Below are 19,170 nucleotides of genomic sequence, written 5' to 3'. Positions count from 1 at the left end.
AGCGTCTTCGACCAGTTTAACAACTTTTATGTTTAGCTGTGTTGGTTTCAGGCTGCGTTTTCTGGATTAGTTGAGATTCGGCTTCATTCATCCGGAGTCACGTTAACAGACGGTCCGATTCAATCCCGTTCATTACAGTTGCTTTGAATCAGATTATAATCAAGACACATTCTGGGATCCGCAGTAGTACAATTTATAAGAACTCTGTTCATGAAAGTAAGGATCTAGTTTAGGAAGCCCACGGATTGGATCAGATCTTCTCTTTGATTCAGTCCTCCATCCTCCGTCCAAGAGGAGACAGTGGAGAGAAAAACCGCTATCCCAACCAGAACTGGAAAAGTTCCCAGTCCAGTTGAGAGGAGCCCGGTGCATCATGGGAGTCCCCCAGCAGAGAGGAGCCCGGTGCATCATGGGACGTCCCCCAGCAGAGAGGAGCCCGGTAGATCATGGGAGTCCCCCAGCAGAGAGGAGCCCGGTGCATCATGGGACGTCCCCCAGCATAGAGGAGCCCGGTGCATCATGGGACATCCCCCAGCATAGAGGAGCCCGGTGCATCATGGGACATCCCCCAGCATAGAGGAGCCCGGTGCATCATGGGAGTCCCCCAGCAGAGAGGAGCCTGGTGCATCATGGGACGTCCCCCAGCAGAGAGGAGCCCGGTGCATCATGGGAGTCCCCCAGCAGAGAGGAGCCCGGTGCATCATGGGACGTCCCCCAGCAGAGAGGAGCCCGGTGCATCATGGGAGTCCCCCAGCAGAGAGGAGCCCGGTGCATCATGGGAGTCCCCCAGCAGAGAGGAGCCCGGTGCATCATGGGACGTCCCCCAGCATAGAGGAGCCCGGTGCATCATGGGACGTCCCCCAGCATAGAGGAGCCCGGTGCATCATGGGACGTCCCCCAGCATAGAGGAGCCCGGTGCATCATGGGACGTCCCCCAGTTTTACATTACAAAGCTACGATGTTTATGGACAACCAGTGGTGCAACCGGGTGGCACGTGAATAACAACCTTATTGTATTTGTATTTGTCAACAGTTTCATTTACACCCACCCTCCACATTATCAGAACCACCTTCTAGTACCGGGTCGCCCTCTTCATCAGGACCTCTACTGGACTGAGATCTGGTGGCTGTGGAGGCCGTTGGAGTCCAGTGAACTCATCATCATGTTCTAGAAAGCAGGTGGAGATGATCTGAGCTTTGTGACATGGTGCATTATCCTGCTGGAAGTAGCATCAGAAGATGCTCCCCTGTGGTCATAAAGGGATGGACATGGTCAGCAACAATACTCAGCCTGAAGGGGAAGGAGATCCGTTGATCCAAGTCAGGATGGATCCATGTTTTCATGATGTTTCCAGCAGATTCTGAGCCGAGCATCTGAATGTGGAGCTGAAATGGAGACTCATCAGACCAGCAACGTTTCTCCATCTTCTATTGTCCAGTGTTGGTGAGTGTGTGTGAACTGTAGCCTCAGTTTCCTATTCTTAGCTGGCAGGAGGCACACGGTGTGTCTTCTGCTGCATCCTGGTCCAGACAACTGCTGCTCTGGATGTTTTCTCTTCTTCAGACCATCTCTGGAAACCCTGGAGATGGTTGTGGGTGAAAATCCCAGTCAGACCAGCAACCATGAAACGTTCAAAGTCTCTTAAATCCTCTTTCTTCCTCATTCTGATGCTCAGTTTGAACTCCAGCAGGTCTACATGCTGCCGTGTGATTGGCTGTTTAGATGTTGGTGTTAACAGGAAGTGGAACAGGTGGAGTTGATGAAGTGGATGGTGAGTGTTGTAGCAAACAGTAAAAATGAGCATCAGTATCTAATGTCTGGTGTGTTCAACATATATCTGCCTTTTCCTAATAAATGATTAGATTTTTAATCTGTTTCCTCATCCAGGCTTCACTCCCTGCTTCTCAGTTTCTTCCCCTCTTACTGGGTCTCATTACTTCTCTTCCACTGTCTTTCTCTTGGCTTGGATAATCCCCCCTGTAGGGGACTTCAAAGTGCGGGCCGGCCAGGGAAAAGCCTTAATTACCCATTTGCCTTGAAACTCAAGCCAAATGAAAACTCCCCGGGTCCGTCCGACTCCACACTCACGCCTCCCTCGGACTAATTGTGGGTCTGGATTTCTTTTTTTTCCATGCTCTCTCTCTCTCTGCTGTGGAAATGGAAGGATGAAATTAAGTGAAAATTTGAGGGGAAAACAGAAGCAGGTGATGAAAAAGTGAACGACCTTATTTCAGGGTGCAGTCGGAGACGCCGTAGAGACGGTGCGGATGTGATGGAGATTTCCATATTTTTACAGGAAATGCTGCAGCTTCATGAGATTAAAAACAATAAATGATTCCTTCTCGTCCTTTTGGTGTCATTTTAATAGAAAAATGTGCCCTTCAGCTGACCACAGACTCCCCGTCTGCCTTTGAATCCTCTAATTATCAGCTTATTTATTTACTGTGCTTTTTGGAAAGTATGGAGTCTGAACATTAACAAGCATCGCTGACGCCTCTTTGTTCCTGGTGATCAGTCAGAGCAGCGAGTGGGACAGAGGAAGGTTTATTGAGGGTGATGATTATGTTTCAGAGGTTGAAGATATTCCAAGACGCTCAGAGAGAATCGAGACGTAGTTTTGCATTAATTCATTCGGTTTCAGGGCGAATGAAGCAAATTTACTGAGACAGGAAACCGTTTCTGATGCCTTTTAGTTCAACCTGAAGATTTTGGGTTTACATGCAGCTGGATTGCAGCTGTAGTAAATGAACATACCCTGCTGTTATCTACTGACGTTAACGTGGTTGAAGGTGCTTGATGATGCGTTCAGATTCGCTGAATCACCAAGGAATAAGTGGAAAATTTTAAATACTTCAAAGTTTTATACGAGTTTGTGAATCAACGAAAATATTTCAAGGAGGAATTAAATGTATTAAAATTCTGAAAATATGTGTACCCTACATGTGCATGAGTTGGTATAAGAGAAGAAGATGTAAAGAGGCCAGCGCTCCTCTGTGTTCTGCTGCTGTTATTGTTGTGTGTGTGTGTGTGTGTGTGTGTGTGTGTGTTTTGTGGAAGATACACTTAATAAGGAGAGGTAGACAGTGTGAGTCTGAACGTCATGTTTACTGGAACCAGCCAATGAAATCCACCAGCTGTACCTCAGTTACATCATAGAGAACACACGCTGCAGCCTACGAGAGTTCGTTGATGTTTTCAAATAAAGCCACATCACAAACAGCATCACACTGTGCGCCAATAAGCCCCGCCCCCAGCCCCTCCCCTCTGCGTCCAAACATCCTGAGATAACAGAAACGTGTTTATCCCGCTGCTGCTTCGTGGAAAGATGAAAGCAGTTGGACGTTTTATGGGATCATCTGGCAGGTGTTCATGTGATGGTGGTTCCTGTGGTCCAGTCCAGCAGCAGTTAAACGTTCTGCCTCCATCTTCTCAGAACTTGACAAATGACCGAAGTGCATGAGAAGACTTCTGTGTTGAGATGTTTCCGTAGTCCCTTTCTGTCAAACCAGCTCCAAGAACAAAAGGAGACACACGGAGGACATTTTTAACAGCTTGTATTTGTGCTCTGCTCTCATGCAGGTGAGGCTTGAAAACAGAAAACCCCACCCGCCCCCCCACATGGAGGCGGGCTAGAAATCACAAACAAAATAAAAACAGCGTCGTCATAGAAAACTATGTACATCCAATGGAGAAAAACAAAACATCAAGTTGTGATTTTGTCCCTAAAAGGCTGTTTAACAACCTTTAATTCATCCCATTCTGTACAGCATGAGTCATTAGAACAGTACAAAGTGATCAGGTTCTGTTTGGACAAACAGATTGTGGCAGCCGGTGAGTTGGATTGGAATAAAGTCACCTTCCTCCCCCTGCACCCAGATAAGAGCAACAAGGTACTCAGAGTACCAGATCCACGAGGGATGCAAACAGCCTACAAGTTAGAAAAGCTCCGTAGGAAAGACAGCAAGTGGCCTAAACACGTATTTCAAACCATCCACGAAGAATAATCCATTCCAGAAGAAGAAAAAATAGATACAAGTCAGGATTCAGTGTTTTTTCTGAAAACCAGAACCAAGGCTCCACCCTGCATCCAGAAACCAGGTCCCCCAAAACCCTCAAAAGCCCCCAAAACCACCCAATCCAAGTTTGTTACAGCCCAGTCATTTTTTTCAGCTCTTTATTTTTTATTTCGTTACACCCAAGGCAGAAGAAAAGTTACTAAAACTGAAGACTTTTACAGTTACATTGATAAAAGAAACGTTTAAGAGACCCACAATTTAAATTGGACTGCAAAATAAAAATAACAAAAATAAAAAACAGCATTTTTTATATTTTTATGAAATGCCCAGGCATTCTCCAATATTACAAATACTGCTATACTTTTACAGTAAACAAGAAAAATGTCATATATATTTATATATATTTATATATATACTAAAACCCGTCACAAAAAAATCATAAAAAAATGTACACGCTGCCACTTCGGCGTTCAGAAAAAGTTTAAAAGCAAACCTGAAAAAAAAGTTAAAACACACACACACACACACACACACAAATATTTTCACCCTTTGTACTTGTATCAATACTGTAAACGTATTTAAGACAGAGTGCACTAAATTCTGCTCTAGTTTCTGCGGTTTCCTGATTTTTGTCCAGCCTCTTCCTTCACTCCTGGAATTTTTTCTTTTGGGACAAACTCGCGTCCATGTGAGTGAGAAATTTATTATAGATCTATATATAAGTTTGTGCCTTTATATGTACATATGCATACATATATACACACACAGACACATTAATATTGTGCTGGGTAATTTCCTTTTATTCATTATTTCTGTCAAAGTCAAATTACACATTAAACGCAGTTTTTATTTATTTTTCCCTCGTTTTCAAATTGATGCTTCATAAAAAGTGTTGCATTTGTCTGAGACAATAAATAGGAAGATCGTTATTCAAGGCACACTCATGTCAAATTGAATGGCAGCACAAAAACTGTCCCAAATAAATTATTATTTACTGGATTTTTATAGTGCCAGCATTGGGAAAGCTTAGCTAACAATCCTGGCACTTCAGCATCAGGAGATCCCAAGCTCCGCCCCTTTTTCTGGCCGCCATCTGCATGTCGGATGGAGGAGACGTAAAGTGCCGGTTTGGTGTGGCTTTTTTTTTATCTCGTCAGGAAATAAATTGTGTAAATAAAATATAAAAAAAAACACACTGCCATCATGAAGCTGGAGGGGAAAAACCAATGAATTTAAAATGAAGCGAATTGGTGATATATATGAGACAAACAGCGTTGCTAAAGTGGTTTTATTATTTGCTAAATCTTAAACTACTAACATTGCATGTCCAGATTTACTCCTAATATCATTTATATTCATTGTAATATATTTCAGCACAAAATGCATAGGGATGCTGATTTTATTCCATTTAAAAAATAAATATCAGTAAAGTTATCAGCAGAAATTTCTTCCAATTGTGCACGTGTGTTTAAAAAAACCATAAAAAAAATTTATTTTAATTGAAGATGAAACATTTAAACATTTAAACTGTGAGGAAAATGGACCTGTGTTTGACCGGTTTGCCAACAGACTGCGGAGGAGTGAGTGGGTAAATAAAGGAAAGTAGTATAATTTACCCTGAGATGTCTCTGTGCTCTCTGTGTCTCCATCCTCCGTCTCCCACTAGGCATTCTCATCATGGCTTCATGCTCAAGTACTTCTGATAAATAAGAAAGCCTAAAGATCGCATGGCTTCATGCAAAACATTATGCACGAGTGTGTGAACGTAGTGGGAGGAGGTGGTGTGGAGAGGAGGGAAACGAGGGGTTGTCGTAGCGTTGTCGGAGCTTGGCACTATGTACCAGTCAGCAGCTGCCGCGTGGAGAGTCTGTTTCCTCTGGCTGGTTCGAATGCTCTCACCAGGAGACGGGGTTTATGAACCTTGGGATCCTCTTTCGTTTGAGATTTACTGTCAGTCATGACACTCAGTGCTACATATCCAATTACATTGACATGTTTTAGAGTCAGTCCATGCTACAATGCCAGAGGATTGTTGTCCGCGTAATGTCATCGCACAAAATAAACTAACTCTAGTATTCTCAGTTAACGCCGCTTTCAAATTGAAGATTGAATTCAGCATCTTTTCAAGACATTACACAATTAGCTTAATATACAATTTCCTACAAGCAGTGGCCAAAACAAACGACGTAAAATGGATTTCTGTCCTCTCAGGATATCGTGTGGGCTAAAAGAAATAATACAAAACAGCTAAATCAATGTAAACAAAGAAAATGTCTAATGAAAATGTACATGCCAAAATACAAATTCCAATAAATACAGAAATTATTGCACAGTTAAGGGCTCCACATATTTTATAACTCAACGGACTGATTGTTTAAAAATGAATGCCAAGTGAGGCAGTTTAGACAGCTTCAGTTGTTAAGATCTCTGTTTTCACTCTTTTTTTCTCAGTTGGCAGTTTTTTTTAATCAAAAACACTAAATTAACCCAAAATGAATATAAAAGTATCCAGCTACCCCTTATGTCTGTTTTTTAATCCAGGTGTGGCGCAGAGCAAGGGGCCGGCTTCAGGCCCTCTCCGCTTGTTCAATTTTGACCTCACTGGTCATCAAATGTTCTCCGTGCCACTTTTTCATATGTTTCTCCAGAGTGCTGTACACACTGAAGGGCATTTGGCAAATGTCACAGCGGTAGACCTCCTTACCGAGCTGGCCGTGCGTCTTCATGTGGCGGGTGAGCTTGGAGCTCTGGGCGCACGCGTAGTTGCACAGCTCGCACTTGTACGGCCTCTCTCCGGTGTGGCTGCGCCGGTGCACCGTCAGGTTGCTGCAGTTCTTGAACACCTTGCCACAGTATTCGCAGGTGTCGCACCTCCTGCTGTCCTTGGAGCTGGGGCGACCCGGACCGGGGCCTCCACCTAGGTGAGGCGTGCTGCCCCCGCTGGCGGTGCCACTGCGGCCGGACAAGCCGCCGTCCAGCAGGTCTCCCGGCGGCGTGGAGAAGCGTAGGCTGCCGTTCTCTGACGAGTGCTCAGAGGAGGTGGCGAAGGGCGATTGTCTGGAATCAGTGAAGCCTAAGAAAGGGTCTTTGATGAAGTGGCGTGAGGCAGCGTAACCCACCAGCCACTGGGAGTACACGTTCTCAGAAGGGATGTGGGGCGCTGGCGGAATGTCCAAATCCTTCTCGATCTTGATCTTCTTGTTTGAGGAGTTGGACAGAGCAGGGCTGGTGATGGGGGTGGGCTTACGGGGAAATAGGCCTGAGAAAGAGTCGCCGGAGCCACAGTTCCGGCCATTTATGGTTGTCCGCTCTTCCTGCTGGTGGTGGTCCATCTCCCCAGCCACTGAATCCTCATCTCCAGTGTCCCGCAGGCTGTCCGAGCCCCTCTTTGAGAAGGGCATCCTTTTACGATTGTCAACTATCAAATTATTGTACTGTTGTATAGAGTTGAGCCTTCCACCGTCCACCATCTTGTCAAGGACGAGTGATGACTTCTCTTCCAAAGAAGGCTTGGAGCCGTTCTCCCTGTTACGGTAGAACTCCGACTCCATGCTGAAGTTCGATTCTGGTCGACTCTCATTCTCAAGTTCCTCTTCTTCCTCCTCCTCCTCTTCCTCCTCGTTGCCCTCCCCCTGGAAGTCCCTGTCACGGTTTTTAATGCCCTCACCAGTGACGTCACTAGTGCCTGGTTCTGGGGAGCTTGTGGTGGACAGGCCATCATCGGAGCGGCCTGTCATGGATCCGGCCTTGTGCATGTGGGTCTTCATGTGGCGCTTCAGCTTGCTGGCCTGAGAGCAGGCGTGGTCACACAGCTGGCACTTGTACGGTTTCTCCCCGGTATGGCTGCGTCGATGCACCACCAGGTTGCTCTGGAACTTGAACGTCTTCCCACAAAACTCACAAGACTTGATCTTGTTCTGCGTCTGAGGAGGGGTGGTGCTGTTTGGGGGCATCGGCGGCAGAGGAGGAGTGCTCAGAAAGGGCGACTTAGGCCCCGGCTGGAAGGGGTTGGGGTTTAGTAGTCGGTGCATAGGGTTGGGCCTGCCGGGTGACAGTGGTGGTGTGGTGCTGTTAGTGTTCCCTGCCAGCTCACGCAACCGTCTGGAGAAGTCCATGGACTGGGACTCCATGGCCATCGGTGTTAGCCGCATCACCCTCTCAAAGGCACTGGGGTGCTGGGAGATGAGGCCCATTTCCTCCACGCTAAGGCGTTCCAGCCGATGGGGGTCCAAGTGATGGCGGGGAGGTGGACTGACAAATGGAGGCGTGTTGGGGAGGCGGTTCTCCACGAAGCCTGGGGGTGGCTCCCGGAGCAGGGGCCCCGTCATCCTCAGGAGGTGGAAAGGATTGTTTTCTCCCAGAAAGTTGGTGAGCGGGGACTGTGGGATGGAGTCGTTGCCCATGGGTGGAGGCATGGTGAGTCGAGGGGTGAGGGCAGTGCTGGAGGGGTTGGACTCCAGATAAATGCGGATGCCATGGGTGTTCTGGGCGTGCTGCAGCAGGAACCAGGCGCTGGGGAAGGGCTGTTTGCAGGTGGTGCAGATGTAGTTGGAGGGCTCGTCTCTGCCGCCTGCAGATACAAAGAACAGATTTAATGTCTCACACACAGATTGCTTTGTCAGATGAATAAAAATGACTTTATTTAAGATATAAATGATCATTATTAGTAGATTTTCTTTAACAACAGCTCATTTTCAGTGTGTAAACTTGGAGTGTGATAGGAGCTTTTATTATTATTCTGCCTAATACTTCCAGCTGCTAGAAAGACATTCATCATGATGCCACATAAACGTGACGTCCTTATCCCACGTTTGACAAGCATTCTCCCAGGCACCCCGGATTGGCCCACACCGAATACATGTTTTAGGAGGTACTTAATCTCTCATGTAGCTCAGAGTGAATCTCTCTAAAAACTGCCGAATTATTACGGCGCGTGTGGCTGTATGACACTCACACAGCTCAGTTCAACTCAGGTAAGATCAGACCATTCTTCCCAGCCAGAACCATGCAGAGTGTAAATGCATGGAGCTGTGCATGCACGCGTTTGCTTTACATATGTTGAACCTGCAGCGTTAGAAGTTTACCTCGCGCTGACGCTGATGATGTGCAGAGTTATTTTACAGCAGCCAATCCCAGCTCGTCTCAGCGGTTTGGATCAGTGGTCATGAATGCTCCCGTACCTCGGCACATTCAATGTCAAGAGAAAATCCGGATTTCTGGAATGATTTCATCTGAACAAATAACCACCTTTGCATTTTTTTAAGTCTTTCCTCACTGGAGGCTCGACGTGATCAATAATTTAAAAGAATCTGACGAGTTTAATAAATGAATCTGTGTTAAATTAATACAAACAACATAGTTCGGATTCTGCTTAATTTTCCTAACAGGTGATTAATGTGTGTGTTTTAGCATCATAAATAACCACACACGCAGTGAAGCTAACGGACACACACACACAGCTAACATGAGTGCAAACACACACTCAGATAATGCTAATTGAGCTCTTGTTCTCTCGTATTTATTCGATGAAAGCTCATATTCTTGACCTGGTACACTCATTTCAGATTGCAGCCACACATATGCTGCTCTAATTGTTTCCTTTATTCATCTGTGTGTGAGTGTGTGTGTGTGTGGCTGCACCTCACACACGTAAATACAGCATTCATTTAAACATTAAAATCCCAGAGACGACAATAATCGAGCTGTTTTTTCAGAATTAATTTCTTCTGTTATAAATAAAAATGTAAAAACTGATGAAAATTAATGAACCTCAGAAAAATGAAAAATCTGTGTGTGAGGTTTAATTTGAATGAACGAAACTTATTTCATCTTTCTGGGTAAAAACTTGCAGAAAACAGTGTTTGTTCTATAATTCAATAATTAATTTATTAATAATGTGAATTATTTATGAATTAAGCTCGTCTTCCTCGCTCGCCGGAGAGTGTGTGCATTAAGGAGGAGCAGCGAGAGCCGAACAGCTGTTCACCTCCACAGTCCTGTAAAACCTTTTCACTTAATTATAGCGGACAGCGCATTCACACACACACACATGCATACAATAAAAATAACAACTCCCCACATCTCAGCTTTGCTCTGCATGCTTCACACACACATACACACACCGTTAACACTCCAAAAACAGAAAGCTTCACTTCCTCCATCTTTCTCCAAACTTCTCATCTGCTGCTGGAGTCATGGTGAGGTGTGTGTGTGTGTGTGTGTGTGTGTGAGGGGGGATTTTCATTTGTTAGAAAATTACAACAGAGGGAAGTTTGTGTGTGTTCGTGTGTGTGAGAGAGAGGGTGGGATAATGCTCTTTCTCTGGAAGGAGCGGGTCATGCTTTTTGTTTGGGGGAAGTGTGCATGTGCACGTGCACGTGTAAGTATGTGTGAGAGAGCGCGCCCTCCCGGGGGAAGGGAGTCTAACGCAGATGGCAAATAAAGTATGCAGCCTGAGGCGAGAGCACATTATGCTAATTCTAATGTCAGCTGTACTTTAATATACGACTCTATTTAATCACCACATTATTTCCTATTTCCATATGAAAAAAAAGGAGCTGCTCATCACTGTATTTGGTAGACGACAGAGCTCCCAGCTTTATAGGGAGAAGGAGTAAACACACTCGGAAATTTCTTTCCTTTCCCCTCACTGCACACACACTCACACACACTCAGTTTGAATTATGACCTACAAGTATTTACAGTGAGTGTGTGTAAAGGTGAGTTCATTAGACGCTTGCAGGCTGAGCGTTCCCCGACAGATAAACTGGAACAAACGTTAACGTGAAGCTTTGTGTTTGCTGCCGTTCTGCATGTGCAGGAAGTTCAGCCCGCTGAGGCTTAGCGTGTTCTGCAGCACGCCTGCAGACGGACGCAGACATGGACGGAGCTGCAGACTCGGCTTGGAAGGCTGGAAAAAGTAAGAGGGTGGATGTGCCACTGCAGCGTCCTGTGGAAGCTGCTTCTCTCTCCTCGCCTCGTCTGCTCTGATTGGTCGGCTCCGCCAGCCTGAATCGCTCCTGCTCGTCATTCATCAGGACCTGACGCCATGTTTTAGTCGATGCTTAGAGCCGTCGTGTTTTAGGTTGAAGGAAGCAGATTCTCTTGGTAAAGAAAAATGTTCAAACTTTTGTACTTCTACATATGAAAGATCTACATTCAAATTACAATAATTTAACATGCAATTTACGTTCTAAAAAAATTTATGTACATACTGAAAACATTTTCTTTTTATATGCTGATTACATATGTAGTATATATGTGTATATGTATATATGTAGTTTCAGGTAAATGGCCTGGACTTATACAGCACTTTTCTAGTCATGTTGACCACCCGAAGCTCGTTCACACTGCGTCACCCGTATGGAAAATGACTTTAAACTATTGCTTTATTTCTGAGCTTTAAAATGGGAAATTTGACCCAGAACATAACAGGAGGTTTGGCAGATTTATGAAAAAAGCTGATTTTTTTTTGCAAGTGGACATTTTTGTCCTAAATAAGCAAACAGGCCAGAAAACTGAAGGTCGAAGCCGGAAAGTTCTGCTCATCCGACTTGTCTCAAGCCTTCAGACGGATTTTCTTCGCGTCCTTTATTTTCTCTTTTAATCTATCTGAGGATGAAACTGAAGCAGAGGAAATGAAAGTAGAAAATAAATAAAAGAAATTAGAAGCTTTTGTTTCTTTAGTTATTTTATTTTCCTGTTGGTGCTGTAGGTGTGAACCTGTGTGAGGACGGATGCTCTGGTTTATGTGTGCAGAAGACAGAGTTTTTATTCTTTTTCGTCTAAATTTTTCTTCTTCGCGGTTTTTTGTTGATTTGCTTTTATATGTAAATAAACACGTCTGCATCCATTTATGGCTAAAAAAGGGAAGTTTGTGCACGTATTCCACAACCATTAAGATTTATGGAGGAGAAGCAAGCAAAGGCACGGTTCTATAAATCTGGATAAAAATGTGTGTGTGCAGACATGGAACACACACACACGACGCAGATGAAAAACATCGAGCAGTTTTCATGGAGGAAATAATTTACACTTGTTTTAAATACTGTCTTTAAATTTAGCTCAGTGTTGAATTTGAAATGTTTAATCTTATTTTAAATAAGTGGATAAAATGCTTCACTAAACACACACACACACACACATGATTATGCATTTTAACACATTTTCCTCAGCAAAAATCAGCTGTTAAGAGATAAAAAAAGCATCTTTCAGTTTGTTTTTCTCACCCCTCCATCCCTCCTTTCCACAGGTGATCTCTCCTCCTTCTCTTCCTCCTCCTCTTCCTCCTCCTCCTCTTCCTCCCTCCACACAGTATCAAACTCTCATTACCTGCTGATTCCAGTTTTCGCTATGATTCAATTTGCCGTAATTACTGCTGCTGCTGCTAATAAAAAAGGGAAGAGGGGCTAGAAAAGCAAAGGTGCGGAGGTCAACCGGCAGTTAGCAGCGTTCATTTCCATCTCAGTGTATTCATCTGGGGCGGCTAATGGCCCAATTTTCTCCCCCTCAGTCCTCAATAAATATTGCTGGAATTACAGGTTAAATAGCTTAAATTAAATCACAGCTATTAGAGATGAAGGAGGGAGGAAGAGGAGGAAGAGGGACGAGATATGTACAATTACAGGGGAAGTGTGCGATGAATGCAGCGAGTGTCAGCCGACTGCTGTCGGGTTACTGAGTCCAATTATTCCTCAGATCCTGGTTTTCTGTGGCCAGAGGCCGAGCGGGAGGTGCCACCTCCACCTCCACGTGCACGGAAGCTGCTTCACCTTCACACCTCGCTCATAGCAGCAGCTTGTTCTGGGTTCAGAGTGATCATTACTGGCATGTTCTGTGGATTTTTATACCAGAAAGTAGCGTCAGCACATACACACGAAAAGAAAAGCAGAAACAAAGACGCTTGCATCACGTAACGGATAAAAATGAGATGATAAAATCTCCAGTCCAGGTAGGTTAGTCACACCATCAGCAGGTGAAGCCTCCTGCTGTTCTTTAAGTTCCGCGTCCTTTATCCACCGTTTGTCTGACGGAGACGCTGCATCCTTCCATTTGAATAGAATTAATCTTCTGGCCAGCAGAAAGAAGGAGGTGACCTTCGGTTTGAGAAGCCCGTACACCAACCTGCAGCTGCTGGGATGCTGTGAGAGTCCAACCACAAGCATGTTTTTATTTATTTTTTTATGACACGTCGGTGATGGAGCGGTGCATCACAAGCAAGACGACACTGCTTCACGCCAGCTGGAGTTGATTCCAGCTAAGATGCGGTTTTTAAAAGCTGCCGGTGGCCAAAGAGGACTCTCACAGCAAACACCTCCACGCACATCTGGTGTGTGTGTGTGTGTGTGAATGCAGCCACAGCTTGAAGAGCAAACTATGCTGTAGCTTGTGGGGAATTAAGAGGTGTTTATTCGCTGCGTCTCCACCTAATGAGACGGTTTGAGAAGCAGATCTGAGTCGGCGCCGCGTTGCCAGTATTCTTTAAGTAGTCTGTTGATTTTGAGTGAAGTGGTTTGAGTTCAGCCTTTTAAAGTCACCCAGCTCACAGTTTTATATTGAATTTATTGGCTCACAACTAAAAATCATTAGAGGAGCAGCAGCTTTAATTAAATGTCTCCGACTGAACCGGACCCGAGGACCTCGCTCCTTCAGCGCTTCGCTTGGCTTCCTCGCAGCTTTCAGGGCTCCGGCCAGCCAGACTCCAAAGCCCTGGTGGGAGATGTGAGTCATCTCTGGGCTCAGCTCGCCGCAGATGCTGCTGGCTGAAGACCAGGAGGCGAACCCCAGACTCCCCCTGCAGTGTCAGCCTGAGAGCTGCTTCCATCCAGCAGCTTCTTCTCCTTTTACCTAAAAGCTGAATGGAAAGTTCAGGGCTTTTCCAAACAGGGGCGGATAAATAATCTATTTTTTAATCACTTCCATGACAACCAAACCCAAACCACTCAGGCTGCTAACGAAGATGTTACTGCAGCTAGCTTTGGGTTAAATAGATGAATAACAGGTCAGGGAGTCTTTTTTTTCACAGATTGTACAAAACTATCAGAATGCATGCTTATGACACAGACACGACAAAGAGGCTGCAGAGCCATCTCCAGGAATGTCTGTTTCCGTCTCAGCTGAGCCGGAACACCTCTGAAGTGTTCATGAACCTGACTGGTGGCGGGAACGAAGCGAGTGTCCAGCAGAGCCGGCCCATCGCACCAGGACTATTCCAGACTTTAAAAAAATCCACACGAGCTGCACTCGTTTTTATTTCCTCTTTTCCTCTGGCCTCCTTTCATCCCAGCATGTGTTGAACTTTAGCTTCACCCGTCTTCTCTGCATGTCATCCAGCCACCGAAGGATTAGCATCGCGCAAAGGTGTGTGTGGACGAGCCGTGCACTCGCGATGAGAAAAGAAAAGGGGAGAGGAGGAATTTAAACAAATGAGGGAGCATTTAGCTCATTAGAGAAGAGGAAGAGGAAGTCCTGCAATCCAAAACAAACTGCTGCAGAGTGTGTGTTTGTGTGTGTGTCTCTGTGCCCTGTTAACAAATTAGAGGGATTACCAGAAGAGAGTGCCAGAGCATACCAGCTAATCCTGCACACTGGCCTGCACCACTGCACCTGGGGAGCATGTGTGACACCCCCAGAGTGTGTGTGTGTGAGAGGGGTGTGGTGGCAGAAAGAGCATCTGCACACATCTTCATAATCCAGCAGAAAAACACACACCTGTCACATGTCACACTTCCGGTGTGTGTTCACGTCAGAGGCCAAAGTTTTCCTGGTCTTCACAGTCTAACGTTAACCTAACAACACATGTCAAACGTACACACACCGGCTGCCAGCTGACGTCCCAGAAACCAACAGTAGTTCAAAATGACTTTATATAAGGTCACTAGATATGAGACACAACGGTTTTTAATTAGCATAAAAAACATCCAACTTCTCTTATTTTGGAGCAGCCCAGCAGGCAGCTGAGATAACGCCCGTACGCTGTGTTCTGCCGTGCAGAAAGAATTCACATCTTCCTCCTGAGAAACATTTATAGTCAATCGAACTCGAGGAGAAGATGGAAAGTTCATCGATCAGCGTACTGATCGATTAAAGTTCAGTCTGAGACTGGAGCAACACGTGGGTTTGGAACATTTTCACAGTAACAACAGGAATCCAGTGTAAATTCTCTTTTAACCACATGTGGAACGTGTGCATTTCCATGTTATTCCCACCAAAATGTCCCAGAACCGTTTTCCCATGTTGTTTCTGCAGGGATCTGCTGAGCTGATGAACATGAATATACACGTTTAAATTTGCACGGAGGCAGATTCTCTGTGTTCAGAGGGAAAACTGTGGAAACTGTTTCTGTCTGCTGAGGTTGAGTCACTGACATCTTGTCAGGTGAAGAGTTGGCGTGGCAACAATAGAGAAGCTCTGCCATGAGCTTGATGCGACCGGGATGGCGCTCCAGCTCATTTTTGGATCCCTCTCTCTCTACGTCTCCCCGTCACCTGTCCCATCCAAATCCAAATCCTCTCCCTCCTGCCCTCCCTGCATAAAAAGCTCAGCCAAGCCGACACTGCCAAGTGGGAGTCTCCTGGAACGCACACACACACACACACACACACGCATGCTGGAGCTGCGTCCAGCAGCATGATGTAGCAGTGCCTCCTCTGTCTGAATAAGACACATTACACCTCGGCCTGACACCGGCATGAGAAGGAAAATCTCTTTCCATCCAGCTCCTCAACGGCTGAATTTAATCCCAGATCCAACTTTCTGGCCTCTGATCAGCTCCCGTCTTTCAGGCCATTTTAACCTTTAGCTGCTATTTAAATACTTCTTCCACATTTATGTCTTTCTTCTTCCTTCTACCATTACCAAGCTTCTAGAAGCAGAGCGATTCGATCTGAGACTCACTTGTTTATACAGAACCGGGAGGTGGGGAGGGAAGTGGAGCAGGTCGAGGAAATCCAGACCAGAGGGGGGTTAGAGGATGGAGGGATGAGGGGACAGGTCTGTGCTGCAGGCCCTTATAAGGCCTGGATGACTGCAACTCTCCGTAATGGCTGGGAAAAGTGGACAGATGCAGGATTTATATGTTTCACACACATGCAGAGCAGTCTGCAGACATTTCTAGAGATGAATTAAAGCTCATTCAAACAATTATTTAGTTTGTTATAGCTTTCTATTCATTTGTCCATCTTTTCTCTCACTCTGTAAAGTCTTCGAAAGCCCTGAGAAATTTCTTATCCAGTCAGTTCATTTGGTTAAAAAACAAATAACGGGAAAAAAAAAGATCTAAAATTGTTTGACTAAAAGGGTTTAAAACCGACCAACATCCAAACCAAGTGCACAGTTTTCATGTCTGTAGTGTATAAGAAGACCGTCATTCATTTCCATCCCCCTGTCGGGCTCAGTGGGTGAAACATCCTGGAGAAAATGTGAAAGCTTCTTTATTCTTTTGGTTCAGGCTTGGACGGGAGCTCCTCTGTCCTCCTGCTGCCTCCACACTAACTGGAAGCAGGCTGGCTCCCATAACCAATCCGATCTGTTTTCATTTGCTCATACCAAAGCACACACATGCACGTCTGCAGCTCCGTCCTCGTCTCTGAAAGAAGAAATGCTCCGCAGCAACTGAAGCTGCAAGTCAGCCAGAAAACCCACCATTTAAATAAGCTCCTGAAGGAGGAGATAAACGTTAAAGAAGTGCAAACACTGTAGAGAGCGAACGCAACCCATGAAAACCTGCAGCCACATCCTGCCACATGCTACCATGCAGCCAGAAACAGGTCAACACCATGACGGCATGCTGAAACCGCACACACTGCGTCACAATCTGAGCGCTGCCTTCACCCGACCGGGGCGCTTACTTCACCCGACCGGGGCGCTTACTTCACCCGACCGCGACTCTGACTTCACCCAACCGGGGCGCTTACTTCACCCGACCGGGGCGCTTACTTCACCCGACCGGGGCGCTTACTTCACCCGACCGGGGCACTTACTTCACCCGACCGCGACTCTGACTTCACCCAACCGGGGCGCTTACTTCACCCGACCGCGACGCTGCCTTCACCGGATCGGGGCGCTTACTTCACCCGACCGGGGTGCTTACTTCACCCGACCGCGACTCTGACTTCACCCGACCGGGGCGCTTACTTCACCCAACCAGTGCGCTTACTTCACCCGACCAGTGCGCTTACTTCACCCGACCGCGACGCTGCCTTCACCGGATCGGGGCGCTTACTTCACCCGACCAGTGCGCTTACTTCACCCGACCGCGACGCTGCCTTCACCGGATCGGGGCGCTTACTTCACCCGACCAGTGCGCTTACTTCACCCGACCGGGGCGCTTACTTCACCTGACCAGTGCGCTTACTTCACCCGACCGCGACGCTGCCTTCACCGGATCGGGGCGCTGCTTTGACCAGATCGGGAATCATGAGGAGCCAAACAGCAGAAACAGAGCAGGAAGAGAGATGGGTTTTAACTCCTCCATCATTGTATTTTTCTCACAGCAACAACTTTTTTTAGGAAGCTGAGGAATTCTGTTGACTGTCAGGCAGAATCGTGTCAATGCTGCTTTTTTAAGCTCAAAAGCAACTTTTTTGCCTCTTTGTGGAACTTCAGAGACACAGAGTTCTGCTCCAACAACTGACCATTTAGGTCAAGACTTCCACGGCAGGAACTGCTCTCTGAGCACATCCAGATCTGGATTTCCTCAACGCAGCCAGTCAGATGGCGCCGCTGTGCTTGCAAAACCATGACAGGACGCCCCTCAGACAAGGGAGGCTGCCCACTTTATCCACTGACCAATCACAGCTGGAAGGAAATGGCTCGGATCCCACAGCCCTGCATGGGTGGTTGCCGCTGCTGCAGCGAACCAAAGCAGCCACGATGATACAACAACACGCTGTGAGGCAGGCGGAGCACAGAACCCCAGCCGCCCCCCCATGGTGGTTCAGCAGCCACAGCCAGAGAGAAAATTCTGCAACCTGCCAACCTGCAATTTTCCTCCAGGTATGCCTTTTATCTGCAAGCAGGCTACGCCATGAGCTTCCTGGTCAGGGATGCAGCCGTGGACATAAAAATGGATCAGAAATCTAAAATAGAAGGAAAGGAAGACAGAGAGGCAGAAAGGGGAGGGTCTGCTGTTTCTAATCAGTTATTGGCCCCCAGCCAGCATTGTTTACTCGGCCAGCCCCCCAGCTGAGCTCTGAATTGTAAATTATTCCAGCGATGTGCAATTTTAGCTTCACCAACAGGTAGAACAAAGTATTCCCACATGGGAGGGCCCTCGTACGAACACATGCTCTCTCATCCTAAACAACCACAAGTAAGAAAATATCATAAATTCATTAGCAGCTGTCCTGGGAAACAGGACACGAGCGGCTTTCTCAGGAGAAAAACCACGTTATTGATTTATTTACAGATGGGGAAAAAATAGAGACGGCAGCATCCCGGCTCTTCTCCTCCTCCAGCCCTCTTTTTGTTATCTGTGATGTTGCCCAGAGAAATCAATAGAACAACTGTAGCTAGCAAGCTTTGTTTATCTTTTCCTCTAAGTGAATAATTCAGGGGTGTCAGCAGGGGTGAGGCAAAGCTTTGATACAAACCAAAGGGTTTGGTGTTCAGGCAGGAGGAGGTGGGGGGAGGTGGCTCTAACTCCCTCTTTATACCCCAAAAGTCTTTGGAGATGCTGAAAAACTGCTGCTTTGCTTTTTACATCATGTCCTTCACATCAAGTATGAGTCAAGGACAGAAAACTGGTGGATAACTGGTGAAAGGGGGAGAAACCAGTCAAAACAGGTGGGAGGGGGGGTCTTCTGCTGCCGGATTTCAAGGCTTCTTCTGAGAGAGAAAACAGAAAGCCGCTCCTACAGCCACGTTTTCACTCGCTCAGTCGTATTTTACATCCTGAACAAACGGATCATCTCTGCAGGCTTGAGAAGGTGCTGCTGGAGGCGGTTTCCAACACGTATGTACTTTAAACTCGTGCTTTAACACGTCTGAGGTTTGCAAGGATTTCTAACGTATAACTTTTAACCAATCCAGTTTATTTAAAGAGCAATTTAAACACCGCAATAAAAACAATAAAACAAACCATTTAAAAAATATGTATATCTATACTACCCTACGATGTAGGCCAGAAACCCACCACGAGTGCATGCAACACTT

At 46.2% G+C, this 19,170-nt stretch overlaps 1 protein-coding gene and 2 long non-coding RNA genes across 4 annotated transcripts in view; 2 read left to right on the top strand and 1 right to left on the bottom strand.

Moving 5' to 3' along the window:
- LOC121631342 overlaps window positions 1-19,170 on the top strand; it is a 60,343-nt gene that overhangs the window by 8,994 nt on the left and 32,179 nt on the right. The gene's annotated exons all lie outside the window — the stretch shown is intronic.
- LOC121631343 lies at window positions 1,683-2,348 on the top strand. The gene is made up of 2 exons (XR_006008722.1): window positions 1,683-1,772; window positions 1,889-2,348. It is a non-coding gene; the product is annotated as an uncharacterized LOC121631343 (long non-coding RNA).
- bcl11ba (BAF chromatin remodeling complex subunit BCL11B a) overlaps window positions 3,088-19,170 on the bottom strand; it is a 44,081-nt gene continuing 27,998 nt past the window's right edge. For both annotated transcript variants that reach the window (XM_041972188.1, XM_041972187.1), the window contains exon 3: window positions 3,088-8,587. In XM_041972188.1, coding sequence (XP_041828122.1) covers window positions 6,585-8,587 — 2,003 coding nt within the window. In that variant the 3' untranslated portion in view covers window positions 3,088-6,584. The remainder of the gene's footprint in view (window positions 8,588-19,170) is intronic.

Source organism: Melanotaenia boesemani, chromosome 20 (genome assembly GCF_017639745.1).
Source record: "Melanotaenia boesemani isolate fMelBoe1 chromosome 20, fMelBoe1.pri, whole genome shotgun sequence".
NCBI classification, from domain to species: domain Eukaryota; kingdom Metazoa; phylum Chordata; class Actinopteri; order Atheriniformes; family Melanotaeniidae; genus Melanotaenia; species Melanotaenia boesemani.
The sequence above is the reverse complement of the archived record's forward strand: the minus strand, read 5'-3'. Positions and strand labels throughout refer to the sequence as shown.